A 16,242-nucleotide genomic window follows, 5' to 3' on the forward strand; every position below is an offset into this window, starting at 1 on the left:
GAGCGAAACACTGTCTCAGACAAACAAACAAAAAACCTCCAAGGCCGGCCTGGTGGCTCACGCCTGTAATCCCAGCACTTTGGGAGGCCAAGGCGGGTGGATCGCCTGAGGCTGGGAGTTCGAGACCAGCCTGGCCAGCATGGTGAAACCCCGTCTCTAATAAAAATACAAAAATTAGTCGGGTGTGGTGGCAGGTGCCTGTAATCCCAGCTACTCAGGAGGCTGAGGCAGGAGAATCACTTGAACCACGGAGGCAGAGGTTGCAGTGAGCCGAGATGGTGCCATTGCACTCCAGCCTGGGCAACAGAGCAAGACTCCATCTCAAAAACAAACAAACAAAAAACCTCCTGATCCAGGAGGTCTTGGTGGGGAGCACCACCTCCCCCCAGATTTCTCAGACACATGCCCTGCCTCCCCACCCCACCCTTCACCTGGACTGGGCTGCCCTGAGCCTTTTCCTTCATAGTTCCCATTGCAGGCAGAAATGGGTTGGTGGAAATCACTGATTAAGATTCTATCTATACTGTGGACTTTGCAAGGGCAGGACCTTGTCGGTCTTGTCACTCTGGTATCCTCAAAACCTGGCTGGCCTCAACACATTTTTTTTTAAACATCTTAGAGGTGTTTGTTTGTTTTAATTTAGAGAGAGGGTCTTGCTCTGTCACTTCGGGCTGGAGTGCAGTGGTGCAATCATAGCTCACTGCAGCCTCAAACTCCTCAAATGATCCTCTCCCCTCAGCCTCCCAAGTAGCTAAGATGCCACCATGCCCAGCTAATTTTATTTATTCATTTCTCATAGAGACAGGGTCTCACTATGCCGCACAGGCTGGTCTCAAACTCCCGGGCTCAGCGATCCTCCCACCTTGGCCTCTCCTAAAGTGCTAGGATTACAGTCGTGAGCCACTGCTCCCGGTCCCAACACATTTTTCAAATAAAGAATGAACAGGTGCCCTCTTAGTCTACCTCTTTGCTCTGCAAAGTTTCTGTATAGCTCCCATCCTGGCACTGCACACGCTGCAGCCTCAGGGGTAGGGTGGGGTGTTGTGCCAGGGAGATAGGCCACTACAGCCCAAATGACAAACACAGAGGGGACGATGGGGAACTCTGAAGCCAGTACACATCTTCTCCAATATCACAGCCGTCACAGGAAAAATAACCTCACAGGCCAAACTCAAAAGACATTTGAGGAGCATAGACATTAAGAAAAAAAAAAAAAAAAGGCCAGGCACGGTGGCTCACGCCTGTAATCCCAGCACTTTGGAAGGCTGAGGCAGGCGGATCAGGAGGTCAGGAGATTGAGACCGTCCTGGCTAACACGGTGAAACCCCGTCTCTACTAAAAATATAAAAAAATTAGCTGGGCGTGGTGGCAGGCGCCTGTAGTCCCAGCTACGCGGGAGGCTGAGGCAGGAGAATGGCGTGTACCCAGGAGGTGGAGCTTGTGGTGAGCGGAGATGGCACCACTGCACTCCAGCCTGGGCAACAGAGCGAGACTCCGTCTCAAAAAATAAATAAATAAATAAAAATAAAAATAAATCAGGAAAATTGTTAGAATATCTAGATCGAAAATTCAAAATTCAGTCAGGCGTGGTGGCTCCCACCTGTAATCCCAGCACTTTGGAAGGCCGAGGCAGGCAGATCACCTGAGGTCAGGAGTTCGAGATCAGCCTGGTCAACATGATAAAACCCCATCTCTACTAAAAATACAAAAATTAGATGGGTGTGGTGGCAAGCACCTGTAATCCCAGCTACTCGGGAGGCTCAGGTGGGAGAATCGCTTAAACCCGGGAGGTGGAGGTTGCAGTGAGCTGAGATGGCACCACTGCACTCCAGCCTGGGCAACAGTGCAAGTTACCTGGGCAACTGCACTCCAGCCTGGGTGACAGAACAAGACTCCATCTCAAAATAATAATAATAAAAATAAATAAATAAAAATAAAACAATTAGCCTGGCATGGTGGCATGTGCCTATAGTCCCAGCTATCTGGGAGGCTGAGGCAGGATAATCACTTGAACCCAGGAGACGGAGGTTGCAGTGAGCCAAGATCGGGCCACTGCATTCCAGCCTGGGAGACAGAGCGAGACTCTGTCTGAAAAAGAAAAATTAGCCAGGTGTGGTGGCATATGTCTGTAATCCCAGCTACTCCGGAGGCTGTGGCACAAGAATTGCTTAAACCTGGGAGGCGGAGGTTGCAGTGAGCTGAGATCATGCCACTGTACTCCAGCCTGGGCGACAGAGCAGGACTCCATATCAAAAAAAAAAAAAAAAAAAAAAAAAAAAAGCAGGCCAGGCACCATGGCTCATGCCTGTAATCCTAGCACTTTGGGAGGTCAAGGTGGTTGGATCGCCTGAGGTCAGGAGTCCAAGACCAGCCTGACCAACATGGTGAAACCTCGTTTCTACTAAAAATACAAAAATTAGTTGGGCGTGATGGCAGGCACCTGTAATCCCAGCTACTTGGGAGGCTGAGGCAGGAGAATTGCTTGAACCTAGGAGGCGGAGGTTGCAGTGAGTCAAGATCGCACCATTGCACTCCAGCCTGGGCAACAAGAGCAAAACTCCATCTCAAAAAACAGAAAAAAGCATATGGTGGTTAACTGCTTAATGGGTATAGGGTGGGTGCCTGGGACTACAGGCACACACTACCATGCCTGGGTCTTACATTTCTGCTTGTTCTTTTTCTTTCTTTCTTTTTTAAAGACAGGGTCTCTGCGGGGTGGAGTGGCTCATGCCTGTAATCCCAGCACTTTGGGAGGCCAAGGGGGGAGGATCACCTGGGGTCAGGAGTTTGAGACCAGCCTGGCCAACATGGTGAAACCCCATCTCTACTAAAAATACAAAAATTAGCTGGGTGTGGTGGCGTGTGCCTGTAATCCCAGCTACTTGGGAGACTGAGACAGGAGAATCACTTGAACCTGGGAGGTGGAGGTTGCAGTGAGCTGAGATCTGGCCATTGCACTCCAGCCTGGGTGACAAGAGCAAGACTCCATCTCAAAAAAAAAAAAAGCATAAGGGGGTTCACTGCTTCTTGGGTATAGGGTGGGTGTAGAGTTTCCTGTTAAGATGAAAATGTTTTGGAACCAGATAGAAGTGGTGGCTGCACAACATTGTGAATGTGCTAAAGCTACTGAGTTGCTTACTTTAAAATGGTTAATTTTAGCCAGGCGTGGTGGCTCACACCTGTAATCCCAGCGCTTTGGGAGGCTGAGGCGGGCGGATCACGAGGTCAGGAGATTGAGACCATCCTGGCTAATACAGTGAAACCCCCGTCTCTACTAAAAATACAAAAAATTAGCCGGGCGTGGTGGCAGGTGCCTGTAGTCCCAGCTACTCAGGAGGCTGAGGCAGGAGAATGGTGTGAACCTGGGAGGCGGAGTTTGCAGCGAGCTGAGATTGCGCCACTGCACTCCAGCCTGGGTGACAGAGCCAGACTCCGTCTCAAATAAATAAATAAATAAATAAATAAAATGGTTAATTTTATGGTATATGAATTACACTTCAATAAAAACAAATTGCTGAAATTATAAGGATAAACTGATACTGCTAAGTACAGCATCATATATGAAAGATTACTTTGCTTTTTTTTTTTTGAGACAGGGTCTCACTCTGTTGCCCAGGCTGGAGTGTAGCAGCAGGATCTCAGCTCACTACAACTTCTGCTTCCCAGGCTCAAGTGATCCTCCCACCTCAGCCTCCCAAGTAGCTGGGACCAAAGGCACGGGCCACCACACTTGGCTAATTGATTTTTTTTTTTCAGAGATGAGGTCTCACTAAATTGCTCAGGTTGGTCTCGAAATGCTGGGTTCAAGCAATCCTCCTGCCTCAGTCTCCCAAAGTGCTGGGATTTCAGGCATGAGCCGCTCTGTGCCCAATTCAAAACTATTTATTTTATTTATTTTTGAGACGGAGTCTCACTCTGTCGCCCAGGCTTGAATGCAGTGGCGCAATCTCGGCTCACTGCAAGCTCCGCCTCCCAGGTTCAGGAAATTCTCCTGCCTCAGCCTCCTGAATAGCTGGGACTACAGGCGCTCGCCACCACGCTGGGCTAATTTTTTGTGTTTTTAGTAGAGACGTGGTTTCACCATGTTAGTCAGGATGGTCTCAATCTCCTGACCTCGTGATCCACCCGCCTCGGCCTCCCAAAGTGCTGGGATTACAGGTGTGAGCCACTGCGCCTGGCCATTTATTTTATATTTTGTGAGACACAGTTTCACTCTGTTGCCCAAGCTGGAGTGCAGTGGTGTGATCTCGGTTCACTGAAACCTCTCCTCCTAAGTTCAAGCAATTCTCGCGTCTCAACCTCCTGAGTTGGCCAAGCTGGTCTCAAACTCCTGACCTGAAGTGATCCGCCTGCCTTGGCCTCCCAAAGTGCTGGGATTACAGGCATGAGCCACTGTGCCCGGCCTCAAAACTTATTTTAAAGTTGCCATAATTAAGACAGTATGGTATTGATATGATAAACAAATAGTCCAAATAAATAGAATAGACCCAGACATATATAGATCCTTGTTTATAACATAGGTGGCACTGGAGTCATTCTTTCTCCCAATTCCAAGTTCCCATGGAAGGAACTTAGATCTGGCTCTGGCTCAACTGCACAGGAAAGCAGCCAAAGACAGAGGCCGCTCGAGTGAGCCATACAGACCCCATGAGTTTCCTTTTATTTCTTTTCAATTTTTTTTTTAAAGATTTGGTGATTCTGTACCCCCCATTTAAAAATTAGTTTTTTAAAAAAATCAGAGGACCTAATCTGAGAAATCTTTTACAAAGGTACTCTCCAGATAATTCCAAACAAGTTATTCTTTTTTTGGGGGGCGGAGAAGAACGAAGTCTCGCTCTTTCGCCCAGGTTGGAGTGCAGTGGCGCGAGCTCTGCTCACTGCAACCTCTACCTCCTGAGTTCAAGCTATTCTCCTGCCTCAGCCTCCCGAGTAGCTGGGACTACAGGCATGTGTCACCACGCCCGGCTAATTTTTTGTATTTTTAGTAGAGACGGGGTTTCACCATGTTAGCCAGAATGGTCTCGATCTCCTGACCTCGTGATCTACCTGCCTCACCCTCCCAAAGTTCTGGGATTACAGGTATGAGCCACCACACCCAGCCGAGTTATTATTTACTCTATAAATAGTATCAGCTTCTAAAAAAAAAAATTTAACCTTTCGGAGAGAAACTGGGAAGTACCCCACTGTCACATTCCACGAAGCGACTGAAACTGAACGTTTTTGTGTACTTCTGTGGGCTCAAGCTTTTAGCTTAAGAATTTCATAAGATACCTCTGGCCTTGCTGAGACAGCCAAAGCTGGAGGTGAGTGGGAACCACCCACCTTGAGCAGCTGTGGCTAGACCACAAGACCCCTCACTGACCAAGAGGCCACCTGCCCCCACTCCCGCTAGGGAGAAGGAAGGACACGTGCACCTGGCTCCATGTGTAAAATGTTTATTCTCAGCATATGCTTGTGAATGAACTAGGAGGGGGGGCTTTGTGAGGCTTTGCCACAGTGACCTCTGTGGGGACCGACTATATCAGCAGAGCCACTGGGTGAAGGTTGGGAAGGTGGCAGCAGCCACAAGGCCTGGAACAAGGTATGGGGAGGCATTTGAGGACCTCCAGGGGACCCGATTGGTTGGCTGCTTGGTCACCTCCAGATGCGTAGCCTGATGTCCATTCTGAGGCACGAGGTGGGAGTGGCAGGATGTGCTCAGTTGCCCATATGGAAACTCAGCCTCCACGGGGCTCTGCGCTCTGCTCTCCTCTCTCACCTGGGGGAGGAAATCCGCAGTCAGAGGTTCCCACAGCAATCCCCTCCCCTTCTCAAACCACTGAACCATCCTGTCCACCAGCCCAGCTTACCTTTTCCACTTGTCTGAAGACCCGCAGCAGGTTTCCACGAAGGACACCTTGAAGCTCTTCCTCACTCCAGCTACGACTCAGCAACTCCTCTATCAGGACTGGGTATGTGGACACGTCCTCCAGCCCCTGAGGGAACCTGTGTGGCCACCCACCAGCCAGCTGTGGGACCTTAGCCCTGATCCTGGGTTAGGGCCCGCTGCCCACCAGCCCTAGTCACACAGGGGAAACTGAAGGCCAAATTCTTCAGGCTAGTGAATGTAACCTTGGAGGCTCCTGGAGGACTGGGCTTCTGTAGCCGCCACCTGCTGAGCAGATGGTCAGCCCACAGCAGGTCTGCTAGGCTGGGAGTGGAGCATATCTTGGACAGATGAGCCCTGCCTGGGGAGGGGAGTATTTAGCAAGTATGACAACTTGGAGTGGGGCCACTGGGCCACTGAAGGGACAGGGAGAAACTAGGAAACAGGCCCTGAGAGTGGGGAGTGTCAGGTGGGCTAGGAGACCAGAGCCTGTGGCTGAGGCCTGGATGGGAGGACGTCAGGATGGGAATGAAGACTAAAGGACTCCCTGCTGCACCCCAGCCTAAGAGAAACCTCAGGGAAGCACTCACCGGCCAGTCCCGTCATAATTTCCACCAATCCCGATGAACTCAGATCCAATGACTGCCCTGATGTGGTCAAAGTGATCTAGGGTGGAGGTGAGGGTGGGCAATACTAGGCTGGAGTTAGACCCTGGCACCAGCCCTGTCCCCAGCACTCCAGGCTATGGCAGTTGGCTCCACAGAGTTAGCTCATGGCCAGTCATGAGTCCTGAAGTGGCTACAGGCTGGTCACTGGACCTAGAGTGGACCTTGGAGCCACCCCTTTGGGACTTTTCCTGCCCAGGAGCCACCCTGCCTCTGGGTTCCTTGAGAGCCTGGTGCGGGCTGAGCCTGTCCTGCCCAGAGATGTGGGGAATGAGAGAATTTCAAGGATTGGGAGCAAAACCAGGAGGCATCAAACACATCAGCACCGACTCTGTGGCTCCAGATCTGGGTGGCACTGAAGAGCTGTGTCTGCTGCCTCTGGGTCATTGGGAGTTCTGCCCATTGCCCAACAGGTGCACTAGACTGCTAGAGTCGTCCTGAGGGCCCTGGCAGCCACAGCCCAAGCCAGCACTGCACAAAGCTGAGGTAGGACTCACCTGCCACAGTGGACACGTTAGCAAGCAGGTTGCACTGCAGCACCCCCATGGACAGTGTCACCATCACGATGCCACCATTCTTCTTCTAGAGGGATAAAGGGACACTCGTCTCAGCCCTTCTGGCCTGAGAGCATGCCTCCTGTGCTGTGGGGTCCCTCGTAGGACTGTGCTCCGTCCTGGCTTCAGGGGTTGGAAGAGGTTTCACCTCTCTGGGTTTGTGGGTCCCTGGGTGGAAATGACTTGGCCTTGAGTTTCAGGGATGGAGGAGGATTAACCAGCCTTTGGTCCAAGGGTCTGTGAAACCCGGGCTGGTGGCTTTGTGCTCAGGGTCAAGAACCTTTGGATAACACATGCCTAGCCCTGGGTTTGAGAGCTGGGATGGCCACTCACCAGAAGCTGCAGGATGTCATCGGGAACATTCAACAAATTGTCGCACACAGCTCTGGCAGCTGAGTGGGAGAAGATCACAGGAGCCTGAGACACTTCCAGGACCCTTCTCATCAAGGTGTCCGATGCATAGGACAAATCTATCATCATGCCCAGGCGGTTCAACTCTTCTACTACTTTCTGCAGAAACAATTAGGTTTTTTTGTGGGGGAGGGTGTTGGGGTGCAAAGGTGTACACACATATCCGTAGGGAGCAGGTGGGTTGGGGTACAAAACAGGAGTCCTCACCTCACCAAAGCTTGTCAATCCACTGACGTTGGTGTACATGTGGTGTCTGAACTTGGTGGAACTCTCTGCCCTGCAGGACAGGCATGGAAGGGCAATTTAGCTGATCACACCTTGGGCCATCAGAGCCTGGGGGCCCTGGCTCTATCCATCCATCCCGCTTCCAGAACAGGTGCAGAACCAGCAGCTTTCTGGGATTGTGAGGGACCTGCTGGGTGTCCAGCCTCCCTCTGGGGACCCCTTCATCCTCAACGGCTTGGTCACACCCATGCCAGGAATGGGGCAGTTTCCACACCATGCCATCTAGCATTCTGGCCAGGTGCTATGCTCACCATGGTGTATTGCAGGTGAAGGTGAGTGTCAGGTAGCGCACCCCCAGCACATAGAAACTGCGCAGCACAGAGAGGCTGTTGTCCAGTGAGTGACCACCCTCCACGCCAATGAGGCAGGCCAGCTTTTGGGAGCTGTTCAGACCTAGAAGGAGATAGAGAGTCAAGTGGTTAGATCCCAGGAACAGAACCTCCAGAGTGACATCCTGACTACCTCTCATCTGCTGGCTCACCTTCAGCTGAAGTCACAAGCTCGAGTTCAGAGTAGGAGGCACACATGCGGCGAATAAGGTCAATCTGCTCCAGGGCGAGGCGCACGGCAGTCTGGTCCTGGGACTGGCATGAGGCGGAGGCTGACCAGAACTGAGGGTAGGTCAAGGGGTCCAGAATGAGGCCAGGGCGGTCTTCAACCCCCTAGGCCTGCCACTCCTGCCTCAGACCCCATAACACCCATTTGGGTCAGTGGCCCCAAGTGAGGCACTACATGACTCCATGGTACCTTGACGACTTTTTTTTTAAATTATTTTTTATTTTTTATTTTTATTTAAAAATTTGAGACAGGGTCTTGCTCTGTCACCCAGGCTAGAGTGCAGTGGGGTGATCATGGCTCACTGCAGCCTTGACCCCCCAGGCTCAAACGATCCTCCTGCCTCAGCCTCCCAAAGTATTGGCATTACAGATGTGAACCACCGAGCCTGGTTCCTTGATGACTGTTGGCTGCCAGCCGTCAAATGATGGACTCACGACATATCATAAATTACTGTTATGGCCAGGCCAAGTGGCTCATGCCTGTAATCCCCACACTGTGGGAGGCCGAGGAGGGTGGATTACGTGAGGTCAGGAGTTCGAGACCAGCCTGGCCAACATGGTAAAACCCTGTCTCTACTAAAACTACAAAAATTAGCAGGGCGTGGTGGCGAGTGCCCGTAATCCCAGCTACTCAGGAGGCTGAGGCACAGGGAATTGCTTGAACCCAGGAGGCGGAGGTTGCAGTGAACTGAAATCGTGCAACTGTACTCCAGCCTGGGCGACAGAAGCAGACACTGTCTCAAAAATGCAAACAAACAAACAAACAAACAGGCAAAAAACTGCGGTTAGTCCATGTGCTATGTGAATGCCCCAAGGCCAATCCACTATGTCCTTTGTGGTTATGGCAGACCCCACACTCACCAGGGATTTTCTGGTCATTTTCTGCGTGTTTCTACAGAACCTGGGCATACATGCAGCTAGCCTGTCTTGGCCTCCAAGGCCCCACTCTCCTTAGAAGCCACATGATGGTACACTGCATGCCCCGTTGTATTTACTCACCCAGAGGTTGGCCGACCCAGGTTTCTGCGACCCCAACATCCCCCAGCAGCCATGCTGTGGCACCCTGTGTGTCCCTGTGGTACCTGGGCACCCACGAGGCCGTCTCTAAGCCTGTCCAGGCTGGTCTGACCGTGGCTGAAATTTCGCAGGTTAACATCCTGAAGCACATTCTTGTAACGCTGTCTCAGGAGCTGGGGCAGGTCATTGTGGCTGGGGTGTGAAGGTCAGATGGAAACATGGCCTCCAGATCAGTCAGGATATATCAGGTGCTTGGGTCTACCCTCCTCCACCCCACCAGGCACCTCCTCACACAGACCATATAGAGACCTCCTGAGGTCGGGTTGGAGGGAGGGGGTTAGGTTCCACCAGGAATGGAGTAATGCGGGGAAGGGCACCCATGGGTGATGGAGAAGAGAGGGCATCCAGGGGTGGTGTGAGGAAGCCTCCTTGATAGCCCTGCATGCTCAGAACCTCCTCTGTTGCCCAAGGGTGTGCTCACCCAGAGTTGCCCAAACGCTGCACCTACATACCCGTCCACGAGCGGGAAATTCCGCATCAGGGCCTGCGCGCGGCCCCGAAGGTCCAGGGTTTTGGGGGTGCCTGGCGTAGTGAGGCCTGGGATAGTGAGGGCGCTGGGGACGCCCGGTGTGGTGAAGAGGCTGGGGGAGCCCAGCGTGGAGAGGGCTCTGGGGGCGCCCGGCGTGGTCTCCGCGCGGGTTACGGGCTGCCGCAGCAGCAGCAGCAGTAGCAGGAGGAGCAGACGCCGCAGATACCGCCGGCTGAGCGCGCGGGAACCCTCGCGGCCCGTGGGCTGCATGTTGCGCGGGGGTCGGCCGCGGGAGCCTGGGAGGAGCAGGCGACGGGCAGAGGCCCACAATGGGGTCCGGACCATGACGACCCAGCCTCGCGAAGAGGGGGTTGAAGTCACGCGACTCTGCGACCGACGCGCCACCCAAGGGGGCGCCACGGCTTTTCCGCCCCCAAGTAGGAGAGCGCCCCCATGGGCCGGAACCGCCGCTGCAGCGTCGAGGACTCCTCGCCCTTCCACCCCCAGCGCTGGCTCCGTAGACTCCCAGACGAGTGGGGGAGGAGGCCAGGCAGGGAACTAGTAGAGGCCCAGGGATCTTCCTGATCTCACCTCCTACCCAGGCCCACGTGGGGGTTAGCTGTCGGCTTGTGCCCAGCTCCTAGGCAGGTCAAATATTCTAAGCTGCGACTCAGAATTCTGAGTTAATTCGGTCTGTCTGGTTTGATGGACAGAAAAAGATTCCCTATAGATATTTCATTTCATGTATTTCATTCATTTCATTTCATTTCATCTCATTTCAGTTTTGAGACGGAGTTTGGGTCTTGTTGCCCAGGCTGGAGTGCAATGGTGCAGTCTCCGCTCACTGCAACCTCCACCTCCCAGGTTCAAGCCATTTTCCTGCCTCAGCCTCCCGAGTAGCTGGGATTACAGGCGCCCACCACCATGCCCAGCTAATTTTTGTATTTTCAGTAGAGATGGGGTTTCACCATGTTGGCCAGGCTGGTCTTGAACTCCTGACCTCAAGTGATCCACCTGCCTCGACCTCCCAAAGTGCTGGGATTACAGGCATGAGCCACCGTGCCCGGCCCCGAAAATGAAATTTAAGAACAATTTTTGTTGGGGATCATTATTTTAGCTTTTTTTCCTTCTCCAAGAGACCTGTCACCCAGGCTGGAGTTGCAGTGGGGTGATCATAGTTTGCTGCAGCCTTGAACTTCTGAGCTCAAGCGATCCTCCTTCCTCCACCTCCCAAGTAGCTGAGACTATAGGTGCAGTGCCACCATGCATGGCTAATTGTTATTTTTTATTAAAAAAAAATTTTTTTTGAGACAGGGTCTCACTGGAGTGCAGTGGCACCATCTCAGCTCACTGTAGCCTCGACCTCCCAGGTAAAAGTGATCCTCCTGCCTCAGCTCCCTAAGTAGCTGGGAGGGACTACAGTCATGCACCACCATGCCCAGCTAATTTTTGTATATTTGCATTTTTTTTTAGAGACAGGGTTTTACCATGTTGCCCAGACTGGTCTTGAACTCCTGAGCTCAAGCGATCTGCCCACTTAGGTCTCCCAAAGTGCTAGGATTATAGGCATGAGCCACCACGTCCGGCCTTATTTCTTTTTTAGAGACGTGGTCTTTTTTTTTTTTTTTTTTTTTTTTGAGACGGAGTCTCGCTGTGTCGCCCAGGCTGGAGTACAGTGGCTCCATCTCAGCTCACTGCAAGCTCCCCGTCCCGGGTTCATGCCATTCTCCTGCCTCAGCCTCCTGAGTAGCTGGGACTACAGGCGCCCACCACCACGCCCGGCTAATTTTTTGTATTTTTAGTAGAGACCGGGTTTCACCGTGTTAGCCAGGATGATCTCGATCTCCTGACCTCGTGATCCTCCCGTCTTGGCCTCCCAAAGTTCTGGGATTACAGGCGTGAGCCACCGCGACCTGCCAAATATTTTTTTCTATATGTATGTTAGTATACAGACACAAAAATGAGAGGTGACAGCCTGCTGGCAGCCCTCACAGCCCTCGCTGCTCTCGGCGCCTCCTCAGCCTTGGCACCCACTCTGGCCGCACTTGAGGAGCCCTTCAGCCCGCCGCTGCACTGTGGGAGCCTCTTTCTGGGCTGGCCAAGGCCGGAGCCGGCTCCCTCAGCTAGCGAGCAGGTGTGGAGAGAGAGGCGCGGGCGGGAACCGTGGCTGCACGTGGCGCTCGCGGGCCAGCGCGAGTTCCGGGTGGGCGTGGGCTCGGCAGGCCCGGCACTTGGAGCGGCCAGCCGGTCCCGGGCAGTGAGGGGCTTAGCACCTGGGCTAAGAAGTCGAGCTGCTGTGCTCGACTTCTCGCTGGGCCTTAGTTGCCTCCCTGCGGGGCAGGGCTCGGGACCTGCAGCCCGCCATGCCTGAGCCTCCCCCCGGGCCGTGGGCTCCTGTGCGGCCCGAGCCTCCCCGACAAGTGCCAACCCCTGCTCCACGGCGCCCAGTCCCATCGACCGCCCAAGGGCTAAGGAGCGCGGGCACACAGCGCCGGACTGGCAGGCAGCTCCACCGGCAGCCCCGGTGCGGGATCGATCCACTGGGTGAAGCCAGCTGGGCTCCTGAGTCTGGTGGGGACTTGGAGAATCTTTATGTCTAGCTAAGGGATTGTAAATACACCAGTCAGCACTCTGTATCTAGCTCAAGGTTTGTAAACACACCAATTAGCACCCTGTGTCTAGCTCAGGGTTTGTGAATGCACCAATTGGCACTCAGTATCTAGTTAATCTGGTGGGGACTTGGAGAACCTTTATGTCTAGCTAAGGGATTGTAAATACACCAATCAGCACTCTGTATCTAGCTCAAGGTTTGTAAACACACCAATCAGCACCCTGTGTCTAGCTCCCCATTTGTGAATGCACCAATCGACACTCTGTGTCTAGCTAATCTAGTGGGGAGGTGGAGAACTTTTGTGTCTAGCTCAGGGATTGTAAATGCACCAATCAGCACCCTGTCAAAACGGGCCAATCAGCTCTCTGTAAAACAGACCAATCGACTCTCTGTAAAATGGACCAATCAGCAGGATGGGGGGGGGGGGGGGGCACATAAGACAATAAAAGCAGGCTGCCCGATCGTTCAGTGACAACCTTCTGGGATTTTCTTCCAGACTGTGGGTGTTTTGTTCTTGCGTTGTTTGCAATGACTTGTTGCTGTTCACTTTTTGGGTATATACTGTCTTTATGAGCTGTAATACTCCCTGCTAAGGTCTGCAGCTTCACTCCCGAAACCAGCGAGGCCACGAACCCACGGGGAGAAACGAAAAACTGCAGACTCGCTGCCTTAAGACCTGTAACACTCATCGCGAAGGTTTGCAGTTTCACTTCTGAGCCAGGGAGACCACGGACCCACCAGAAGGAAGAAACTCTGAACAGATTCCAACATCAGAAGGAACAAATTCTGGACACGCCACCTTTAAGAATTGTAACACTCACTGCGAGGGTCCACGGCCTCATTCTTGAAGTCAGTGAGACCAAGAACACACCCATTCTGGACACAAGAAGACCCTAGAAGAGTCTACGTATCAAATGTTATTAGTGGTCCTCTTGGGAAGAGAACTGCCTGCACCCTGATGGGTTTGCATCTCATTTTTTTCTGTATTATGGTGATACTGGCTAAGGGAAATCATGGGTAGTGTTGGTGAGGCTAAGCAGGGTCATGGGGGTCGGTGGAGGCACCACAGCAGTAGCTGAACCTTGCTTCAAAGGTCTGGATCAGGTATGGAGGAGTGGAGAGGGGATCCAGGGTTGGCTAACAGCCCAGCAGGGGTCTAGTTTGGGCATTACAACAACTGTTGTGGAGGAGGCACAGCTGGATCCTCTCAGGCATGGAGTTGTGGGATAAGATCAGGCTAGGTCTCTTGGTCCTGAGAGCACGTTGGGGCTTGGTTTGACACATTATTTCACCTGGGGCAGAAATCCTCCTTAAAGACAATACAAGGTAGCTTCCAGCAGCTCCTTATCATTTCCTGTTAAAATCCTGGTGCAGGGGAAATAGATCTCAAAACTGCATCTGGGGCCGGGTGCGGTGGCTTATGCCTGTAATCCTAAGACTTTGGGAGGCTGAGGCGGGCAGATTGCTTGAGTCTAGGAGTTTGAGACCAGCTTGGCCAACACAGTGAAACCCCATCTCTAGTAAAAATACAAAAATTAGCTGGGCAGGGTGGTGTGTGCCTGTAATCCCAGCTACTGAAGAGGCTGAGGCAGGAGAATCACTTGAACCTTGGAGGTGGAGGTTGCAGTGAGCCAAGATAGCGCCATTGCACTCCAGCCTGGGAAACAGAGCGAGACTCCGTCTCAAAACAAAAGCTGCATCTGGGTCAGCGCAGTGGCTCACGTCTGTAATCCCAGCACTTTGGGAAGCCAAGGCAGGCAGATTGCTTGAGTCCAGGAGTTTGAGACCAACCTAGGCAACATGGTGAAATCCTGTCTTTACTAAAAATACAAAATATTAGCCAGGCGTGGTGGTGCGCACTAGAGGTCCCAGCTACTCCAGAGGCTGAGGTAGGAGAATCACTTGAGGCCAGGAAGTTGAGGCTGCAGTGAGCTGAGATCATGTCACTGCACTCCAGCCTGGGCAATGGGAGTGAGACCCTGTCTTTATTAAAAAAAAAAAAACAAAAAAATGCTGGGAGTGGTGACTCACGCCTGTAATCCCCGCACTTTGGGAGGCCAAGTTGGGTGGATCGCCTGAGGTCAGGAGTTCGAGACCAGCCTGGCCAACATAGTGAAACCCCGTCTCTACTAAAAATACAAAAAAAATTAGCCGGTCCTGGTGGCAGGTGCCTGTAATCCCAGCTACTCGGGAGGCTGAGGCAGGAGAATCACTTGAATCTGGGAGGCAGAGGTTGCAGTGAGCCAAGATCGCGCCATTGCACGCCAGCCTGGGCAACAAGAGGAAATTCCATCTCAAAACAAACAAAAAAACCTGAATCTTGAGTAGCATCTGAACCTCCTGGGCCAGATGCTGCTGAGAAAGGCCAATGACACAGACCGAAACTAAATTATCTTCCCTCTGCATCTGTTTCTGTCTCTTGTTTTTCCACCTGGGCTTCCTGATAAGTGGGCATCCCCTTCTGGGCACCTCAAGAAGGGCCTTGGCCTCTGGCGACCACTTCCCTTTGTTGGTTGCTATCTGCTCCTCCTCATGCCTGGGGGTTAATGGCCAAGTGTGACCCAGCTGCTTCTAGCTTTGGTTCTCTCAGGAAGGGCAGAGAAAGGTCATGTTTATTTTGGTCTTCCATAAACCTCCCTGGCCTGCCCTGAAGGTCTTTATTTAAGTGACTTGGAACAACATGAAGAATGGCAACTTTGCTAATAGTTTAAGAAAAGTGCAGAAGCATTGCATATGCACCTGTTTCCTATATTATTATTGTAGCTTAGTTTTGTTGTTTTTGGGGTTTTTTTGTTTTGTGTTTTTTGAGACGGAGTCTCACTGTCACCCAGGCTGGAGTGCAGTGGCCTGATCTCGGCTTACTGCAACCTTTGCTTCCTGGGTTCAAGCAATTCTCCTGCCCCAGTCTCCCAAGTAGCTGGGACCACAGGTGCGTGACACCATGGCCGGCTAATTTTTTGCGTCTTTAGTAGAGATGGGGTTTCACCGTGCTAGCCAGGATGGTCTCGATCTTCTGACCTTGTGATCCGCCCGCCTTGGCCTCCCAAAGTGCTGGGATTACAGATGTGAACCACCGCTCTCAGCCTATTATTTTAAATTGTTTTGCCGGGCATAGTGGTGCACGCCTGTAATCCCAGCACTTTGGGAGGGCAAGGTGGGTGGATCACTTGAGTCTGGCAGTTTGAGACCAGCCTGGGCAACATGGTGAAACCTCGTATCTACAAAAAATACAAAAATTAGCTGGACGTGGTGGTGCGCGCCTATGGTCCCAGCTACTCAGGAAACAGAGTGGGGAGGATCACTTGAGCCCAGGAGGTTGAGGCTGCAGTGAGGCATGATTGTGCCACTGCACTCCAGCAGTGACAGAGACCCTGTCTCAGGGAAAAAAAAAAAAAAAGTATTATTTTAATGGGCAGCCCCCAGAACTGGAAGAGGTTCAAAGGACTCCCTATTTCCTACATTAGACATGTGAGAGGGCATGAAGTTACAATTAATTTTTTAAATGTTATCAAAATAATACATAAGCACAGTTTAAAATGTTTGCTTATGGTTGGCTAGGGAAATCAAAGTTACCCTACTCCATCTGGGCACAGTTGGCTTACTCCTGTAATCCTAGCACTTTGGGAGGCCGAGGTGGGAGGATTGCTTGAGTCCAGGAGTTCGAGACCAGCCTGGGCAACATAGGGAGATCCCTGTCTCTATAAAAAAATTAAAAAATCTTCCTTCTAGGTGAAGTAATGAAAAAAA

General features: G+C 52.1%; 1 protein-coding gene across 1 annotated transcript; it reads right to left on the reverse strand.

Moving 5' to 3' along the window:
- Positions 1-5,419: 5,419 nt before the first annotated feature.
- Positions 5,420-10,293, reverse strand: DPEP3 (dipeptidase 3). Its single transcript, XM_002826563.5, has 10 exons — positions 9,868-10,293; positions 9,421-9,547; positions 8,263-8,392; positions 8,033-8,174; positions 7,704-7,773; positions 7,419-7,595; positions 7,029-7,113; positions 6,457-6,532; positions 5,850-5,985; positions 5,420-5,758 (listed from the first exon to the last, which is right to left on the reverse strand). The coding sequence occupies exons 1-10, from the start codon at positions 10,227-10,229 to the stop codon at positions 5,522-5,524; spliced, it is 1,542 nt and encodes a 513-aa protein (XP_002826609.1). The 5' UTR covers positions 10,230-10,293; the 3' UTR covers positions 5,420-5,521.
- Positions 10,294-16,242: the final 5,949 nt, after the last annotated feature.

The sequence above is a fragment of the Pongo abelii genome, chromosome 18, assembly GCF_028885655.2.
Source record: "Pongo abelii isolate AG06213 chromosome 18, NHGRI_mPonAbe1-v2.0_pri, whole genome shotgun sequence".
NCBI lineage: Eukaryota > Metazoa > Chordata > Mammalia > Primates > Hominidae > Pongo > Pongo abelii.

Bases quoted from the DNA above. Each gene is read 5' to 3' on its own strand.
- DPEP3 (XM_002826563.5), bottom strand. From the start codon at position 10,229: ATGGTCCGGACCCCATTGTGGGCCTCTGCCCGTCGCCTGCTCCTCCCA. The intron at 8,175-8,262 runs GTGAGCCAGCAG...ATCTCCTTCTAG, and splicing joins GCTTGTGACTTCAGCTGAAG to GTCTGAACAGCTCCCAAAAG. The intron at 7,596-7,703 runs GTGAGGACTCCT...TTGTTTCTGCAG, and splicing joins GATTGACAAGCTTTGGTGAG to AAAGTAGTAGAAGAGTTGAA.